Genomic DNA, 17,632 nt, shown 5'->3' on the forward strand with positions numbered 1-17,632 from the left:
CTACGTTGTGCAGCCCTTCTTAGTGCTTTGGCCTGGAGAATCATGCAAGTAAACCTAGTAGCCATTTGCATCCAGCTAGGGATTTGTGCACAAATGTCAGAAAACATGGCACATTTGGACAGTTATTGGTAATTCTCAAGATTTTAGGAGGCCTAGTGGGAAATGTCAGAAATGTTTGTGTTAGAAGAATCAGTGGCATGGGGAAAGTTCTTTGCCAGTAAATGAGGACAATGAAGATGACAATTGAACTAAAGGTAGTCAGATTAAAGTTTCTGACATTTTCTTCTGGCACTCTTAATATCTTAAGAATTACCACTAAGGTTCAATTTTTGAATAACCAAACTGGCATTTTCACACTTACTGAAATTATGTGCAGCTTTTTGGTTCAGCATAAAGTGTTGTGTCATGACAGTTTCATTGCTAGGAAATCCCTCCACAGCCTGAATACAAAACTGGTCATAAAGTCTAACTGCATCTATGTTTTTTTCTTCCTCAGGTGGCTCAATGTCCAGATTGATTTCTGTAATCTAAGAATAAAAGCAGTAAGGATGGATGGAAAGATAGATAGATGATTGGATGGATGGATGGATGGATGGATGGATGGATGGATGGATGTCTTGGCATCATTATAATTAGGTTGGGTGAACTTTCCCAGGCTTTACTTGGAATGAGATTGCCAAATCAATGTTAAACTCGTATGTTCTGAACTCCAGGCTTTGCCACACTCCCATTGATGTCATTGGGAACAGAAAAAGGCCTAGGGCCCTCCCCACTCCCAATACCTCCCCCACAGGAGGAATATGATGAGGTATGGAGACTGCCCAAACTCCTCACAATACTCCCTTACTCTTTTCCCTTTTCACCCGAACATAGCTGACAATGGTGACAGGAAAGCCTGCACCTACAGCCTCAGTGCAGCAAGAGTATTTGGGGTACTAGGAGCCCTTGGAACTGTAGTTAGTAACTCAATACCCAGTTAGTAACAACCCAGGAGCCATAAGGAAGTACACTTCCCAGAAATCCTAGCACTTGAGATGCTGCTCTGCAGGTTTTCAGTGAACTGCAGTTTCCCAGGACCCAGAGGCTCTGGGAAAATACATTTCCCAGAGGTTGTGGCACTCCCAATGCTGCTGGCAGGGCCTATTTAAGTCTGCCACAGCAGCCCTTCTTATCACTACTGGTACGTATGTTTCAGTAGGGAATGGAAGCAGGCAGCTGTGGCAGTGCAAAGGGCTAGTTCTGGCACCAGGAGGACTGAACTAATTATGAGAAGAGTCCAAATGTCTAAGAGGTTTAGACTTGGCTTGTAATTAGCCCAGAAGTTCTGAACTAGGGTCTTTTGTACTCAAAAGTACAAAAAGTCTTTTGTACTCAGAATTCCCCAATTCCAAATAATTATATATATATATATATATATATATATATATATATATATATATAGTATAACCAGCTTATAGCACAGCCACATAGTTGTTTCCCATGCTCCTGTTTCCATTAAAAAAATAAAAATAAAGAAATCAACAAAAGTATGCACTCTGGAAGTGTGTGTGTGTGGGTGGGTGGGTGTGGGTGTATTTCCCCTGACCCTTTCTTAAGGAACAACATCCCAGTGACAAACCTGTTGAATGACATGGGGAAAGGAGGTGGGGCCTTCATGTCTGCCACCGCTGCAGGAAGCTGAATGGGTGCTGAAGAGCAGTTTTCCCTGGGAACATGGTCCAAAGTCACAGCCAGTGGGTAGTCAACCTGAGACAAGGTTGCTCTTCCATCTTCCCTTCATTTAAATTGTGAGTTTCCTCATATGTAGCTTATGGGGCCTTGTCCTGAATCGGGGATCCTGCCTGTGGCAAAAAGCAGTATCTGTCTATTAGCACTATCCAGTTATTTGAAAACTTGCTAATGTCCTCTAGATTGTTGTTCTGGACAGTAAAGGGTGTTTGGAATCTACAATTCAAAAATGGGGGGGGGGGTTGAGCTCGAAACAGTGAACATGAAATGCCAACAAGCACAACCACAACTGTTTCTGTTCCATACCCAGTGATGTTAAGACAGTTTTGCTTGTCAAAAAAGCCAGCACTGCTGATTCTGACCTTTTCAGGCTGAGTTAATTGCTTGGACTTCTAAAGAAACAGTGCTGAGATAGATACACACGCACATGAACAATTTCCTCTTAATTTTGCGCCCTCTGGGGTAAGTGAGCTATTTCTTTGTACTTAAGAGGGCATAGCTAGACACTGTCTCCAGCATCAAGCCTCTCTACTTGAGCCAAAAGAAGATTAATCCTTCTTTAGTTTGTAAAGAAAGAAAATATCCTGTTTGTCAACTGTAGCTAACAACATACAATTCATTCTGCTTTTCACTATGCTGAGAAACATCAGGTATAAGAGCCAACCTGGTTTTAATGCCAGGAACCAGAGCAGAAATATGTCCAATACAGGGAAATGCCTTTGAGCATGTAGAGGGTGTTTTTCTCTCACCAGTAAGTGATCACCAGACAGGATTCCAGGGTAGAAGGTGTAAACCAGGTGGACATGATACCTATCACCTCTTATTTTAGAAATTAAGCACAGATAGCAAATCACAGATTTAGAGTAGAAATTAGATATATAGATGCAAGTGACTATATATATATATATATATATATATATATATATATATATCTCCTTACTTTGATATATCTAGCCTTACGGGAAGGTCACGGCAGAGAGGTCAGACTAAATACGATCCCTGGGGAAGGTAACGGCAACCCACCCCAGTATTCTTGCCATGAAAACTAAATGGATCAGTACAACCAGAGATATGTCGATATACCATCGGAAGATGGGACAACTAGCCCCAGATGTGATGATGCAGCTAGCTCAAAGCCAAAAGGACGGCTAGCGGCTGACAGTGCTGGTGGTGAACGACGAATCTGATGTTCTAAAGATCAACACACCATAGGAACCTGGAATGTAAGATCTATGAGCCAGGGCAAATTGGATGTGGTTATTGGGAAGATGTCAAGATTAAATATAGACATTCTGGGCGTCAGTGAACCGAAATGGACTGTAATGGGCCACTTCACATCAAATGACCACCAGATCTACTACTGTGGACAAGAGGACCACAGAAGAAATGGAGTAGCCTTCATAATTAATAATAAAGTGGCTAAAGCAGTGCTTGGATACAATCCCAAAAATGACAGAATGATCTCAATTCGAATTCAGGGTAAGCCATTCAACATCACAGTGATCCAAATATACGCCCCAACCACAGATGCTGAAGAAGCAGAAGTAGATCAGTTCTATGAGGATCTGCAGCACTTACTGGATAATATGCCAAAAAGAGATGTTATTTTCATTACAGGAGACTGGAATGCTAAGGTGGGTGGTCAAACGACACCTGGAATTACAGGCAAGCATGGTCTGGGAGAACAAAATGAGGCGGGACATAGGCTGATAGAATTTTGTCAAGACAACTCACTGTGCATAATAAACACTCTCTTCCAACTGTTATAGAAATTTCAGTTGTCGTATGTCTGTTATCCTATGATTTTATAAGCTAAACTATGTCTATTCTACCTCAGTGTGAGACTGCTATGCTAGACAAAGACACAGCGCCTTATCAGAGACTCAGGAATGCCAAGAATGTGTTTACTAGGATACAAGGCTACCTCTCTGCGCATGCCTAAATATGTAAAAGGTGCTGTCTGTTTTTTGTTTCCCGCTCAGCTAGACAAAGAGATTAGTACAGCGCAGGCGTAAGACAGCCCCCAAAGGTCTTGCCTATATAAACTTTTGGATCACATCACTTGATTGTGACCTTTGTTGGAGCGTTAGCCCCAAGGGTTGCCTTATTCTGCAGAATAAAATCATGTTGGACCAGATCTCTGCCTCCTCTCATTCTTGGTAAACTAATTGGAAAGTCTACCAGGGAAAAGAACACAATTTTTGTAACCAATTTGGCGACCGCAGCAGGACGCCCTGTGTGACCTGGGAGCTGGGCAAACGCTGGATCAACCCAAGCGGAGGGCGCCCTGGACCTTGTTTGGTTCACCGTGAGGTTTGAGGCGGCTGTTGCCTGGCAACCCGGCTAGCAAAGGACTCCTGAAGAGACGAGGCGAGTGGCGGTCTTTGGAGGACAGGACGAAACACTGTCTGACTCTGGGGTCGTTTGGAGGCTGAGCTACGAGGTAAGTCGGATCACACTGTCTGGGCCATCTGGGGAGTGTAAATCTCCCATTCTCGTCTAACTGAGCCTTGCTCAAGTAGCAGCAGTTGGACCAGAAAAAGATAAAAAAAAAACAGCCGGCAGGATGGGATTGAAACTTTCCATAGGAGAACATAGCCAAGACCCACTGGGATGCATGCTTAAGAATTTCAAGTTGTTTAAGTTAGATTATGGTGTCAAGATGACAAAAGATGAGCTCATAGAGTTTTGTAATGGGGAATGGGTAACATTTGGTGTTGGCTGGCCAACTGGGGGAAGCTGGGAGAAAAATGTTGTGTCCAAGGTATATAATAAAGTGATTGTTGATAGCCATGGGGATCAGCTGCCTTATACTGATGCTTGGCAAATGTGGATATTGAAAAATCCTGACTGGATAAGAAAAGGTAAAGGTCAATATTGTAAAGCCATGATGGTTTGCTCCGAGGTGAAATCCAAGGTTCCTGTTCTCCCTGATTCAAGTCATACGGAAGGAGACCCTGCCCAAGGTGTGCTGAGTTTTTCCCATCCTATTCGGACCGTTAGGTTGGGAGGGGAGGTTGCTGGGGGAGGGAGGCCTCCCCCTCTGGAGAGGTCATCTGTTACATTTCCGCGTCTCGCTCCCTCTGTGTTGAAAAGCCCTCCACCATATTCAGGTTTGTTCGAGGAAGCAAGAACAGCTGAAAAGGTTGTAAATCCTGAGGAAAGAGATTAATTTGAAGTCTTACAGATTGTGGCAGAATCAGGAAGTAGAGAGGATATTTTGAATGTTGTGGAAAAAGTTGCGGATGTATATTCTCCCCCTCTTTTGAGATCTACAGCCAGAAAGGGCTCATATGAGTGCAAGATGACAAAGGTGGGAAGACAGCTCCCCCTGCGGGAAGTAGTTGGCCCTAACGGAAGGGCTCTTGTTTATGTGCCATTCACTACATCTGACCTGTTTAATTGGAGGAATCAGAGCCCCTCCTTAAGGGAGGATCCTCAGAAGATGTACAGGCTGTTTGAATCTATTTTCTGAAGTCATAATCCTACCTGGGGAGATGTGCAAACCATGTGAAATGAACTTTTAACTCCAGATGAAAAGCGGATGGTAGAAACACAAGCCTTAAGGCAAGCCCAGACTGAGAACGGAGCTGGTGGACCGCTCCCAGCCCAGGCATTGCCAGATCAGGAGCCGGGTTGGCAGGCTGGGTCAGAGGAGCTGATCCGCTACAGGCGGCTCATTTTACATGGAGTTCAAACTGCAGTCCCCAAGACTACAAATTTAAGCAAATTATATGAAGTCCAGCAAGGACTGTCTGAGGACCCTAGTGCATACCTGCAGAGGTTGTTTGATGCATTCCGTCAGTATAGTGATATTAACCCTGACGCTCAAGAGAATTTAAGGATGGTTAACATGATGTTTATTGCTCAAGCAGCAACGGACATTAAGAGAAAGTTGCAGAAGACTGATGGGGCAGCAGCAATGTCTCTGCCCCAGTTGATGGAGATTGCTTATAAGGTGCTTGTGAATCGTGAGAAAGTAGAGAAGAAGGAAGCAGATAAGAAGGGCAGACAGAATGCAGCTTTGATTGCAATGGCAATCACAGGGCAAGTCCCTGATTGGGCAGATAAAGGTTTGAAGAAGGATTTTGGGAATCAGAGAAAGCTGCATTTGGGAAGAGAAGAATGCGCTTACTGTAAAGAGAAGGGACATTGGCGAAAAGACTGCCCAAAGCAAAAGGGGGAGAAGAGGGGGGCAATGGTGGCCATGGAAGGAGAAGGATCAGATTGACGGGGACCAGGGTCCGAGACCTCCACCCTGAAGAGCTGCCTGGCTCTGAAGGACCCTCTGGTTACAATAAGGATGGAGGGAAGAGAAATAATGGGACTTATTGACACTGGAGCAACTTATTCCATGCTGCCAAAAGCACAAAAGCCACAAATTAATAAAGATAAAACCGTAATAATTGAAGGGATCGAAGGCCAACCCACTAAGGTCCCTTATACTTTTCCCCTTCTCACGAAGGTTGGAAGTTGTCATTTGGAGCATGAATTTGTTGTGTCTGAAAGGTGCCCAGTTGCACTTCTTGGACGGGACTTGTTGACAAAGTTACAAGCAGAAATTTTTTTTCAAGATGACAGGATGGTTGCTAGGTTGCCAAAGCAACAAGGATCTAACTATCAAATGTGTTTGCAAGTTTATGTGGATGAGAACATGCGACAAACAGCAGATCACTACCAGGCAGCCGATGTGGCAAAAAGGGCCCCAGAAGATGTATGGGCAGGGAAGGCACCTGCAAGAGCAAAGTTTGTTAAGCCTGTGCAGATCAACCTTAAGCCTGGAGCTCAACCAGTAAAGATTAGACAATACCCCTTGTCACTAGAGGTCAGAAGGGGACTGAAACCTTTGATTGAAAAGTTTAAACGATATGGCTGGTTAAAAGAAGGAACTTCACCCTTTAATACGCCTATAATTGGGGTGAAGAAACCCCCCAAACCTGGAAAGGGGATTGAGTTCCACTTAGTCCAAGACTTAAGGTCCATCAACAATATTATCAGCGCGGATCATCCTGTGGTTCCAAACCCACACACCATTATAACCCAAATTCCCAAAGAAGCCAGATGGTTTTCAGTACTGGACTTAAAAGATGTGTTCTTTTCAACCCCTTTACATAAGGAAAGTCAGAAAATATTTGCATTTGAATGGGAAGATCCCGATACCCATATTAAGGTTCAGCTCTTATGGACCGTCCTTCCGCAGGGACTGACCATGAGCCCAACAATCTTCATGGGTGCATTGCAGAATGACCTGAGGCAATGGAAAGAGGACCGGCCGTGGGTATCCTTGCTTCAATATTCAGATGACCTTCTTCTGGCCACCCAGACAGAGGACTCATGTGCTGAAGTGACTATCTCCCTCCTGCAAGAATTGAACTTGAAAGGCTATAAAGTGTCAAGAGAAAAGGCTCAGATTTGCCAGACCCATGTCACCTTCTTGGGCTACCTGATTCGGAAGGGAACCAGAGACCTGAGCACTGCTCGGTTGGACGTCATACAGAAGACACCGAGGCCTAAAGACCCTCGAGAGTTGCGAGCCTTCCTTGGGCTCACTGGGTTTTGTAGAATGTGGATACCTGATTATGGGGGGAAGGCAAAGCCCCTGTATGAAGCTTTGACAAAGGAAAATATCATCCACTGGAAATGGACAAATGAAATGGAAAAGGCTTTTCTTGAGCTGAAGCAAGCCTTGGTGTCGCCACCCGCTCTGGCCTTACCAGATCCCAACAAACCGTACCGGCTCTATGTACATGAAAATAAAGGAGTGGCATCAGGGGTTTTGACCCAAAGGACAGGTCCTTCCTGGAGACCTGTAGGATCCTACTCCAAGACTCTGGATCCAACTGCAAAGGGATGGCCTGCTTGCTTGAGGGCTGTGGCAGCAACTGCGCTTTTAGTGGAAGAAGCCCAGAAAATTGCCATGGGAGCAGATATGGAGGTGCATACTCCTCATGGCATACCTCAGATCCTGGGAAGCAATGGAGATATATTTTTGAATCTGTCATGCCAGTCACGCTATGAGATTTCCCTGCTTTCAAGCCCAGGACTCACATATAAGAAGAGCAATCTTTTGAATCCTGCCACCTTGCTCCCTAAGCCAGATCTAAATTGTCATGACTGTTTAGAGATTTTGAGTCATGTGACTCTGATCAGGCCTGACCTCACTGATTCCTTATTACCAAAGCCAGACCTTGAGGTGTTTGTAGATGGCTCCAGCTGTGTGATAGATGGAAAAAGATACACAGGATGTGCAGTAGTAACTCTCGAGAAGGCCTTATGGAAAGAGCGTCTTCCCAGCCATTGGTCAGCACAAGCAGCAGAACTAACAGCTTTGACTCGAGCCCTAGAAATAGGAGAAGGAAAGAAAATAAATATCTTTACAGATTCGCGATATGCTTTCAGCACGGTACATGCAAATGGAGTGCTGTGGAAAGAAAGGGGCTTCATTACTGCTTCAGGACAGAGGATTGCAAATGGATCCCAGATCATGAAACTTTTAGATGCCCTGATGAAGCCAAAAGAAGTCGCTGTGATGCACGTGAAGGCGCATGGGAAGAGTGCCAATCCCGAAGAAAGAAGAGGCAATGCTTTGGCAGATAAGGCTGCAAAGGAAGCCACACGGATGGGAGGTGACAAGGTGCATTACGAAGGAGCCCTAATCCCATATTTGAGTACAGATTTGGTTCCAATCTACTCTCCAGCTGAGCATGAGAGAACTCTTGAATACAAGGCAAAGCAAACTGAAGATGGATGGTGGGTAGTCCCAGGAGGCAAAGCGTTCATACCCAAGCCTCTCTTGAGCTTTATAGTGAGAGACTTGCACCAGGCTACACATTTAGGAGGAACTGCAATGGGGGATTTGCTTGTGAGACACATTGTGGCCCCAGGATTGTATGTTGAGACCCAGAGAGCGGTGGCTAACTGCCCTTTGTGCCTCAAAAATAACCCAAAGACGTCCAAACCCCCAACTCAAATGGGAGGTCGCCAATGGGCTTACTATCCTTTCCAAAGACTTCAAATTGATTTTTCAGAGTTGCCCCGGACTCATGGATATCGATACTTATTAGTAATAGTAGACCAATTGACTGGGTGGGTTGAGACTTACCCCACTCGCACAGCCACTGCACAAATAGTAGCCAAGATCCTGTTAAAAGAAGTAGTCCCTAGGTTCTTGTTACCTGAAGAAATTGAATCGGATCAGGGACCCCATTTTGTTGGACGGGTGATGCAAGCAGTGGCTCAGGCACTACAAATCAACTGGAAACTACACTCCCCTTGGAGGCCTCAATCTTCAGGTCAAGTTGAGAGGATGAATGAATGAAGAGGATGACCCTAAAGTCAATGCTTACTAAAATTTGCTCAGAGACTAAGTTGAAGGGGCCACAGGCCTTGCCAATCGCCTTAACTCGAATATGGTGCACCCCCAGGGGAAGTATTAAATTGACACCCTTTGAAATGTTATATGGGCGCCCACCTCGGATATTACCTATGGCTGATAGTTTAAATGTAAACTTGGAAGTAGGGGCTTTAGAGATCCAAAAATATGTTACTGCTTTGCAGTCTGTTTTGTCTTGTCTTCACAGGTTTGCAGCACCATATCAATCCTTGCCTTTGGATGCTCCAGTGCATAATTTCAGTCCTGGTGATTGGGTGTTGATCCAGTCCTGGAAAGATGAACCACTTACTGAGAAGTGGAAGGGTCCATTCCAGGTTCTACTCACCACTCACACGGCTGTAAAAGTCGCTGGAGGAAAGAAGTGGATCTATCACACCCGCATAAAGGCATCAACTGCACCAGAGAGGGTCACACCGGAAGCTGACCCACCTGAAGGCCACCGTTGGAGCAGCAAACCACTAGAGGGACTAAAGTATTTGTTCAGGAGAGAGCAGTCTCCTGATGCTTAAACATGCATGCTACTCTTTCCTTCTTAAGTCTAGTTGTTTTAACACTTCCTACTCAGATAAAAGGAAACTGGTTTAAGAGACATGCTGAGCATATGTTTAAGCAAAATGGGGAGAATTCTATTCTTTACTATGAGCACCCATCAACTGTCAGAGACTTCACTTTGTTGCCTGCCTTGATCAGAGAACCGCAGGTAATAGTTGGAGCTCTACAGAAAGAGGGTACTCTCTTCTCGAGAGTCCCTGATGAATTGAGCAAAACTGAGTTTCGAAAGTTCAAATTCCAGACTTACACCAGGGGAATGTGTTTTTGTTGTCAACATTCTGGTGCTTGGAATAATAAAACCCTTAATTATAACAAGGCTAAACCTCTTCTAGATGGGTTGAGAAATTATTCACAGTGCACCGATAGGTTTTGGCTTTGGGGAAGTTGTAATTCCTCCTATTCTTCTTCCATTAATCTTGGTGACACTGATTTTGGCAGTCTTTACCCCGAGTACCCTATGTTCTCTCCCAATTATTCTGGGATAGGTAGCATATGCTCAGGTTGGCAGATGAGAGATCCCAATCTGTGGTTTTTCTTCAATGGATGGGCTACCAATTATCACCCTGGAAATTACCAGTGTGTAGGGGTTGGGTATCTCACCATCCCAGTACAAGTGGTGAAACCTCAATCTAGAAGGAAAAAGAAAGAGGTTGGAGGGATGGGGCAACTTGTAGGACAGATGGGTAAGAACTGTGATGACACTGTAATAATTGGAAAACAACTGTCAGATTCAGAACCAAAACAGGGTAGGGGGTGGGCTAGTTACGGGATTGCTTACCCTGGGTTCATACCCAGGAATTATTGCACAAGAAAATAGAAAAAGCATCCTAGGCCTCACTTGCCATTTAGAAAAGACCATCAATGCCACAGCCATAATGGTAAGGGCCATGCAATCTGAAATTGAAGATCTCAGCCAGCTAGCGGCCCAGTATCGGTTTGTTTTAGATTATCTCTTAGCACGCCAAGGTGGCTTCTGCACCCTAGTAAAGCAAGGGTGTAGAGTAAAGTTCCATGATTTAAACAAAACCATAGAAGATGAAATCGCCAAACTACAAGATATGATTGGACAGAATTATTCAGGAGCAAGTGATCCTTGGTTATGGTTGACTTCCTGGCTCCCTGATTTTGCATGGTTAAAACAACTTGTAATCAATGCAGTTTTGTTTGTTATGATACTATTGATGATGGTTTGTGCCTTTAAGTGTGTAGTCCACTGTTGGACCAAGGAGAGGTATGGGATTTAAGAAAAGCCTTTTGAGGGGGGAGTGTTATAGAAATTTCAGTTGTCGTATGTCTGTTATCCTATGATTTTATAAGCTAAACTATGTCTATTCTACCTCAGTGTGAGACTGCTATGCTAGACAAAGACACAGCACCTTATCGGAGACTCAGGAATGCCAAGAATGTGTTTACTAGGGTACAAGGCTACCTCTCTGCGCATGCCTAAATATGTAAAAGGTGCTGTCTGTTTTTTGTTTCCCGCTCAGCTAGACAAAGAGATTAGTACAGCGCAGGCGTAAGACAGCCCCCAAAGGTCTTGCCTATATAAAATTTTGGATCACATCACTTGATTGTGACCTTTGTTGGATTGTTAGCCCCAAGGGTTGCCTTATTCTGCAGAATAAAATCGTGTTGGACCAGATCTCTGCCTCCTCTCATTCTTGGTAAACTAATTGGAAAGTCTACCAGGGAAAAGAACAAAATTTTTGTAACACAACAACCTAAAAGACGACTTTATACATGGACTTCACCAGATGGTTGACACCGAAATCAGATTGACTACATCCTTTGTAGCCAAAGGTGGCGGACATCTATACAGTCGGTAAAAACAAGACCTGGAGCTGACTGTAGTTCAGATCACAAACTTCTTATTGCACAATTTAGAATCAGACTGAAGAGAATAGGGAAGACCCACAGATCAGTTAGATATGAGCTCACTAATATTCCTCATGAATATGCAGTGGAGGTGAAGAATAGATTTAACTTAAGGGACTAGATTTAGTAGATAGGGTCCTGGAAGAACTATGGACAGAAGTTGGCAACATTGTTCAGGAGGAGGCAACAAAAAACATCCCAAAGAAAAAGAAAATGAAGAAGGCAAGATGGCTGTCTGCTGAGACACTGGAAGTAGCCCAAGAAAGAAGGAAAGCAAAAGGCAACAGTGATAGGGGGAGATATGCCCAATTAAATGCAAAATTCCAGAGCTTAGCCAGAAGAGATAAGGAATTATTTTTCAACAAGCAATGCACGGAAGTGGAAGAAGATAATAGAATAGGAAAGACAAGAGACCTCTTCCAGAAAATCAGAAACTTCGGAGGTGAATTCCAGGCAAAAATGGGTGTGATCAAAAACAAAGATGGCAAGGACCTAAGAGAAGCAGAAGAGATCAAGAAAAGGTAGCAAGGATATATGGAAGATCTGTATAGGAAGGATAATAATATCGGGGATAGATTTGATGGTGTAGTCAGTGAGTTAGAGCCAGACATCCTGAAGAGTGAGGTTGAATGGGCCTTAAGAAGCATTGCTAATAACAAGGCAGCAGGAGACGACGGTATCCCAGCTGAACTGTTTAAAATCTTGCAAGATGATGCTGTCAAGGTGATGCATGCCATATACCAGCAAATTTGGAAAACACAAGAATAGCCACCAGATTGGAAAAAATCAACTTATATCCCCATACCAAAAAAGGGAAACACTAAAGAAAGTTCAAACTATCGAACAGTGGCACTTATTTCACATGCCAGTAAGGTAATGCTCAAGATCTTGCAAGGTAGACTCCAGCAATTCATGGAATGAGAATTGCCAGATGTACAAGCAGGGTTTAGAAAAGGCAGAGGAACTAGAGACCAAATTGCCAATATCTGCGGACAATGGAGAAAGCCAGGGAGTTTCAGAAAAACATCTATTTCTGTTTTATTGACTGTTCTAAAGCCTTTGACTGTGTGGATCATAACAAATTGTGGCAAGTTCTTGGTGGTATGGGGATACCAAGTCATCTTGTCTGCCTCCTGAGGAATCTGTATAACAACCAAGTAGCAATGGTAAGAACAGACCATGGAACAATGGACTGGTTTAAGATTGGGAAAGGTGTACAGCAGGGTTGTATACTCTCACCCTACCTATTCAACCTGTACGCAGAACACATCATGCGATGTGCTGGGCTTGATGAAGCCAAGGCTGGAGTTAAAATGGCTGGAAGAAACATTAGCAATCTCAGATATGCAGATGATACCACTTTGATGGCTGAAAGCGAGGAGGAGCTGAGGAACCTCATGACGAAGGTGAAAGAAGAAAGTGCAAAGTTCAACCTCAAAAAAACCAAGATTGTGGCAACCAGCTTGATTGATAACTGGCAAATAGAGGAAGAAAACGTGGAGGCAGTGACAGACTTTGTCTTTCTAGGCGCAAAGAATACTGCAGACGCTGACTGCAGCCAGGGAATCAGAAGACGTTTACTTCTTGGGAGGAGAGCAATGACAAATCTTGATAAAATAGTGAAGAGCAGAGACATCACACTGACAACAAAGGTCCACATAGTTAAAGCAATGGTATGCCCTGTAGTAACCTATGGCTGCGAGAGCTGGACCATAAGGAAGGCTGAGCCAAGGAAGATAGATGCTTTTGAACTGTGGTGCTGGAGGAAAATTCTGAGAGTGCCTTGGACTGCAAGAAGATCAAACCAGTCCATACTCCAGGAAATAAATAAAGCCAGACTGCTCACTTGAGGGAATGATATTAAAGGCAAAACTGAAGTACCTTGGCCACATCATGAGAAGACAGGATACCCTGGAGAAGATGCTGATGCCAGGGAAAGTGGAAGGCAAAAGGAAGAGGGGCCAACCAAGGGCAAGATGGATGGATGATATTCTGGAGGTGACGGACTCGACCTTGAGGGAGCTGGGGGTGGCGACGGCTGACAGGAAGCTCTAGCGTGGGCTGGTCCATGAAGTCACGAAGAGTCGGAAGTGACTGACCGAATAAACAACAAACAACACCACTTTGATGTCTGAAAGCGAGGAGGAGCTGAGGAACCTTATGATGAAGGTGAAAGAAGAAAGTACAAAAGCTGGGTTGTAGTTCAACCTCAAAAAAACCAAGATTATGGCAACCAGCTTGATTGATAACTGGCAAATAGAAGGAGAAAACATGGAGGCAGTGACAGACTTTGTCTTTCTAGGCGCAAAAGATTACTGCAGATGCTGAGTTGACTGCAGCCTGGAAATCAGAAGACATTAACTTCTTGGGAGGAGAGCAATGACAACTCTTGATAAAATAGTGAAGAGCAGAGACAAAGAGTTGGAAGTGACTGAACAAATAAACAACAACAAAGCCTTACTTTGGGGAAACAAAAGAACAAACCATTTGAACCATCCATTGATCATTCATACCATCTCCAGTGCAGTAATACTACCTATGGATGTTTGCTGTACATGTTTATGGCTGTATATACCCAATGTCCAATGCACATGTTCCATTTTAGCTCTGGTGATGGATATGCATGCAGACTCGTACCGTATCCAGAGGTCTGCATGGATATCCATCACCAGACATACAAGGTAACGAGCACATTGGGCGGCATGCACATACATCCATAAAAATGTACACCTGAATTCCGCAGTCCTTCCAATGATGGAAAGATTAAGGGAAAGTGGCATACTCATAAATGTATACGTGTACAGTCCAATGTGCATGAAGAAACTTGCTATGCGATAGGCAAAATTCATACCGTGAGTTCTCCTAACTGATGCAGGCAGGGCTGGAAATCTCAGCACAGGGATGCTATCCCTATATTAATTGTAAAACCTACACCTGCTATCAAACATGTGAATGAAAGTGAAAGACGATGGGGGAAACCCCTTTCCACTTCCAAACAAGAGTCGATAACCAATCAAACTGAGAGGGAAATAGTGTTCCAGAACCAGAAATAGTGTTCCAGACGCAATCCATAACACTGGAATCTCCAGCATGATGTCTGTGGGCACCAAGGTGTCCATGGAAACTTCTCTTGGTGCCAGCCAGGATCCCTGCCTCTCCTGATTTTTATTTTATTTCTTAAGATTTGGGTTAGTTTAGTTTATTTCAAGCTGGGAGTTGGCATGCTGCAAAGTGAAGTGCTGCCCTCTAGGGTCATCTTTACTGGGGTTCAAAAGAGTGGTTTTGTGTTTTGGAACTCAGACCTCCAACTCTGCCTTTTACGTAGGTTCTTGGGCAATTTGTCTTTTAGTCTCACTGGTTTGCCCTTTTGGAAGATGAGTGTTTTGTGTCTGCCTATGCTGGAGTAAAGAGGGAAGAACATAAGAACATAAGATGAGTCCTGCTGGATCAGGCCAAGGGTCCATCTAGTCCAGCATTCTGTTCACACAGTAGCCAACTAGCTGTTGACTGGGAACCCACAAGCAGGGCATGAGTGCAACAGCACCCTCCCACCCATGTTCCCCAGCAACCGGTGTACATAGGGTCCCTGCCTCTGGTACTGGAGGTAGCACATAGCCATCAGGACTAGTAGCCATTGATAGCCTTTTCCTCCAGGAGCACTGTGGACTCATGACAAAGAAGGGGGAGACAGGCATATTGCTCTCACATCTTTTGCTCCTCTGCTTTAGGAGAAGCGTGTGCAAGCATTCAGAGACAAGAATTGCCATTCATTTTAGAGCAAGAGACTGAATGGCTTTAAACAGCTCCTGAAGAAGGAGACATTTCCAAAATGCATAGAGCACAATACATTTTCCTTTTTCAAGCACCGGAGCCTGCCTCTGCCTATGCTTACCATGGCAGCCATTTTATGATTGGGCAAGCCCCTCCCCAGGACAGTCATTTTGTGAGAGTACCCACAGCAGTCTTCCAAAATTCCAACTGTGCCTACTGACCCAAAAAAGGTTGAGGACACAGGTGTAATGAGACCTGCACAAGTTGTCATCCCACAAGCGGAACATATCCTGCCAGCTGTCTTATATGGCAGCTCAACAGGAGCTCAGTAAACTAGCTTGTGCTGCCTGCTAGGACTGAAAGGAAAGTTAGGCTGAATCAGCTGACAAGCCACCTTACACAGCTCATTGGCAGCATTTGGCTTGATTGATCACCCCTCATGCAGTCCTGCATTAGCAGTGTAGTGGAGGCAGGGCTCGCAGGGACGCAGCCCCAGCACTTTTTCATTAGCAGGGACCCTGATGTCATCTGCCACCCCCCTCAGAATTCCTTGTTCCCTCTGAGCTTAGCTGTGATCCTCCCTGTACCTGTGGGGGGAATGAATTTTCCAAGCAACAATATATTGTTCCATGTTGGAATGCAAAGTATTTGGGATGACTTGGTCTGGAATGCGCACTTAAGACCTATCTGCTTTACCAAAGGTGTGCTCCTGGTGAAGATGAAAACTCCTAGAACTGGTTTGTTGATATAGATCGACACAGCTGCCTGAAATTTTTGGACTGCCCTTGGAGACTGTCACACTGAGCTCCTGCATTTCCAAATGTACCACTACACTACTGTGTGTGTACGTGTGTGTGTGTGTGTGTAGTTCAATCCAGCTGGGTGTGTGGATGTTTCTGCTGGAGGGAGAAGAAGGAGCTTAGGGAAGGCTAATGGGTAATGTTGGGGCACTAAGGGAGTGTGCAAGGGGGCTGTTTAAATGAGAAGGGCTGAGTTGAGAGGGTGAAGCTTCCATAGAGTATCATATTTTGAAAACCTAAAATGTTTGTGAGTGAGGGAGTAAAAAAGATTTTAACACCCCTGCATTTTTTCTCAGACGTCCAATTGAGATACCCCTGCCTTACTCTCAGCTGCACTGTTTTTGGATCCCAGTTGAAGGCTATATATCTTACAAGCTTGTACAATCTTAGAAGGGGGCATGGCTGTGGAGGGCGTGGCTGTGACTCTCACGAAGGGACCCTGCACTTCTGAATTTGCCACTACGCTACTGTGCATCAGACCCCCCAAGGCCTGCATGTCTGAGTTTCTACCCTACTCTGTACACTTACAAATACTTGGTTTCCTCCATCTGAGGTGAGACTGCACCAGAACCGTCCTCCTTGCTGACAGTTGCATCTCCACTTGACAAGTTAATTGTGTTTGCTACAGGAACTGCAGTCTCCATCTGGCATTGGTCGATGCAATGGAAGTGCAGCTCTCATTCTCGCAGCTGCACAAAGTATCTAGAGGACAAAAAGGTGACAATGGAAGCACACACTGCTAGTTAGGTACATTGATGGATCTTTCAGTTCAGTCAAACATACACATTTCACATTGAGGAAAATAGGAGTTTTAAATATGTGTTTTAAAGGAATCAGCAGGCTTTCTCCCCATATCTAGCAGTCATTAGAGCAGTGCTGGGGACCATGTAGGCCTCCAGACATTGTTGGACTGCAACTCCCATCAGCCCCAGCCAATGGGTCTGTTCACACAACACACTAACCCATACTCAGTTGTTGAGTGTGGATTGTTGTTGAACCATGGGTTGTTTGCTGAACTGTGGGTTAGCGTGTTGTCTGAACTGAGGATATTTTCCTCAGGGTGGCTTGTTAGCCATGCAGTGTGGCTTGTTAAGCACCCTGAACAACCCAACAACAAGCCATGAGTTCTCAAGGTGGCTTGTTTGAGAGAAATAAGCCACACAGCATGGTTAACAAGCCACCCTGCTGAAAATGTCCTAGGTGCAGACAACATGCTAACCCACAGTTCAACAAAAACCCATTGTTCAACAACAACCCACACTAACCCACTGAGTGTGGGTTAGTGAGTTATGCGAACCCAGTCAATATATCCAATGGAAAGAGTTGATAGGAGTTGCAGTCCAGCAACATCTGATGGCCACACTTCCCTCATCCCGACATTAGAGGAAAGCGGCAAATTCCCTGAATAGTTAGCCAGACTTTGCCCTATATCATCAATAAGCATTTTTACCTTTGGCAAAGAATTAGATACATCTCAGGTTTCCTTTATCCACACATACTAGCAATAGCATAC

The 17,632-nt window shown here is 44.5% G+C and overlaps 1 protein-coding gene and 1 pseudogene across 1 annotated transcript in view; both read right to left on the bottom strand.

Annotated features, from left to right (window-relative positions):
• The window catches only part of LOC146348869 (protein diaphanous-like), a 31,404-nt gene extending 30,673 nt beyond the window's left edge, over positions 1–731 (bottom strand). The window contains 2 exon segments of the mRNA XM_084851689.1: positions 361–527; positions 663–731. Of these exon segments, the coding sequence (XP_084707815.1) occupies positions 361–527; positions 663–731 (236 nt within the window).
• A 99-nt stretch (positions 732–830) lies between these two features.
• LOC146348870 (uncharacterized) overlaps positions 831–17,632 on the bottom strand; it is a 153,540-nt pseudogene continuing 136,738 nt past the window's right edge.

Source organism: Heloderma suspectum, chromosome 4, assembly GCF_057233095.1.
Source record: "Heloderma suspectum isolate Gila_16-S chromosome 4, 16-S_ref, whole genome shotgun sequence".
Taxonomy (NCBI): domain Eukaryota; kingdom Metazoa; phylum Chordata; class Lepidosauria; order Squamata; family Helodermatidae; genus Heloderma; species Heloderma suspectum.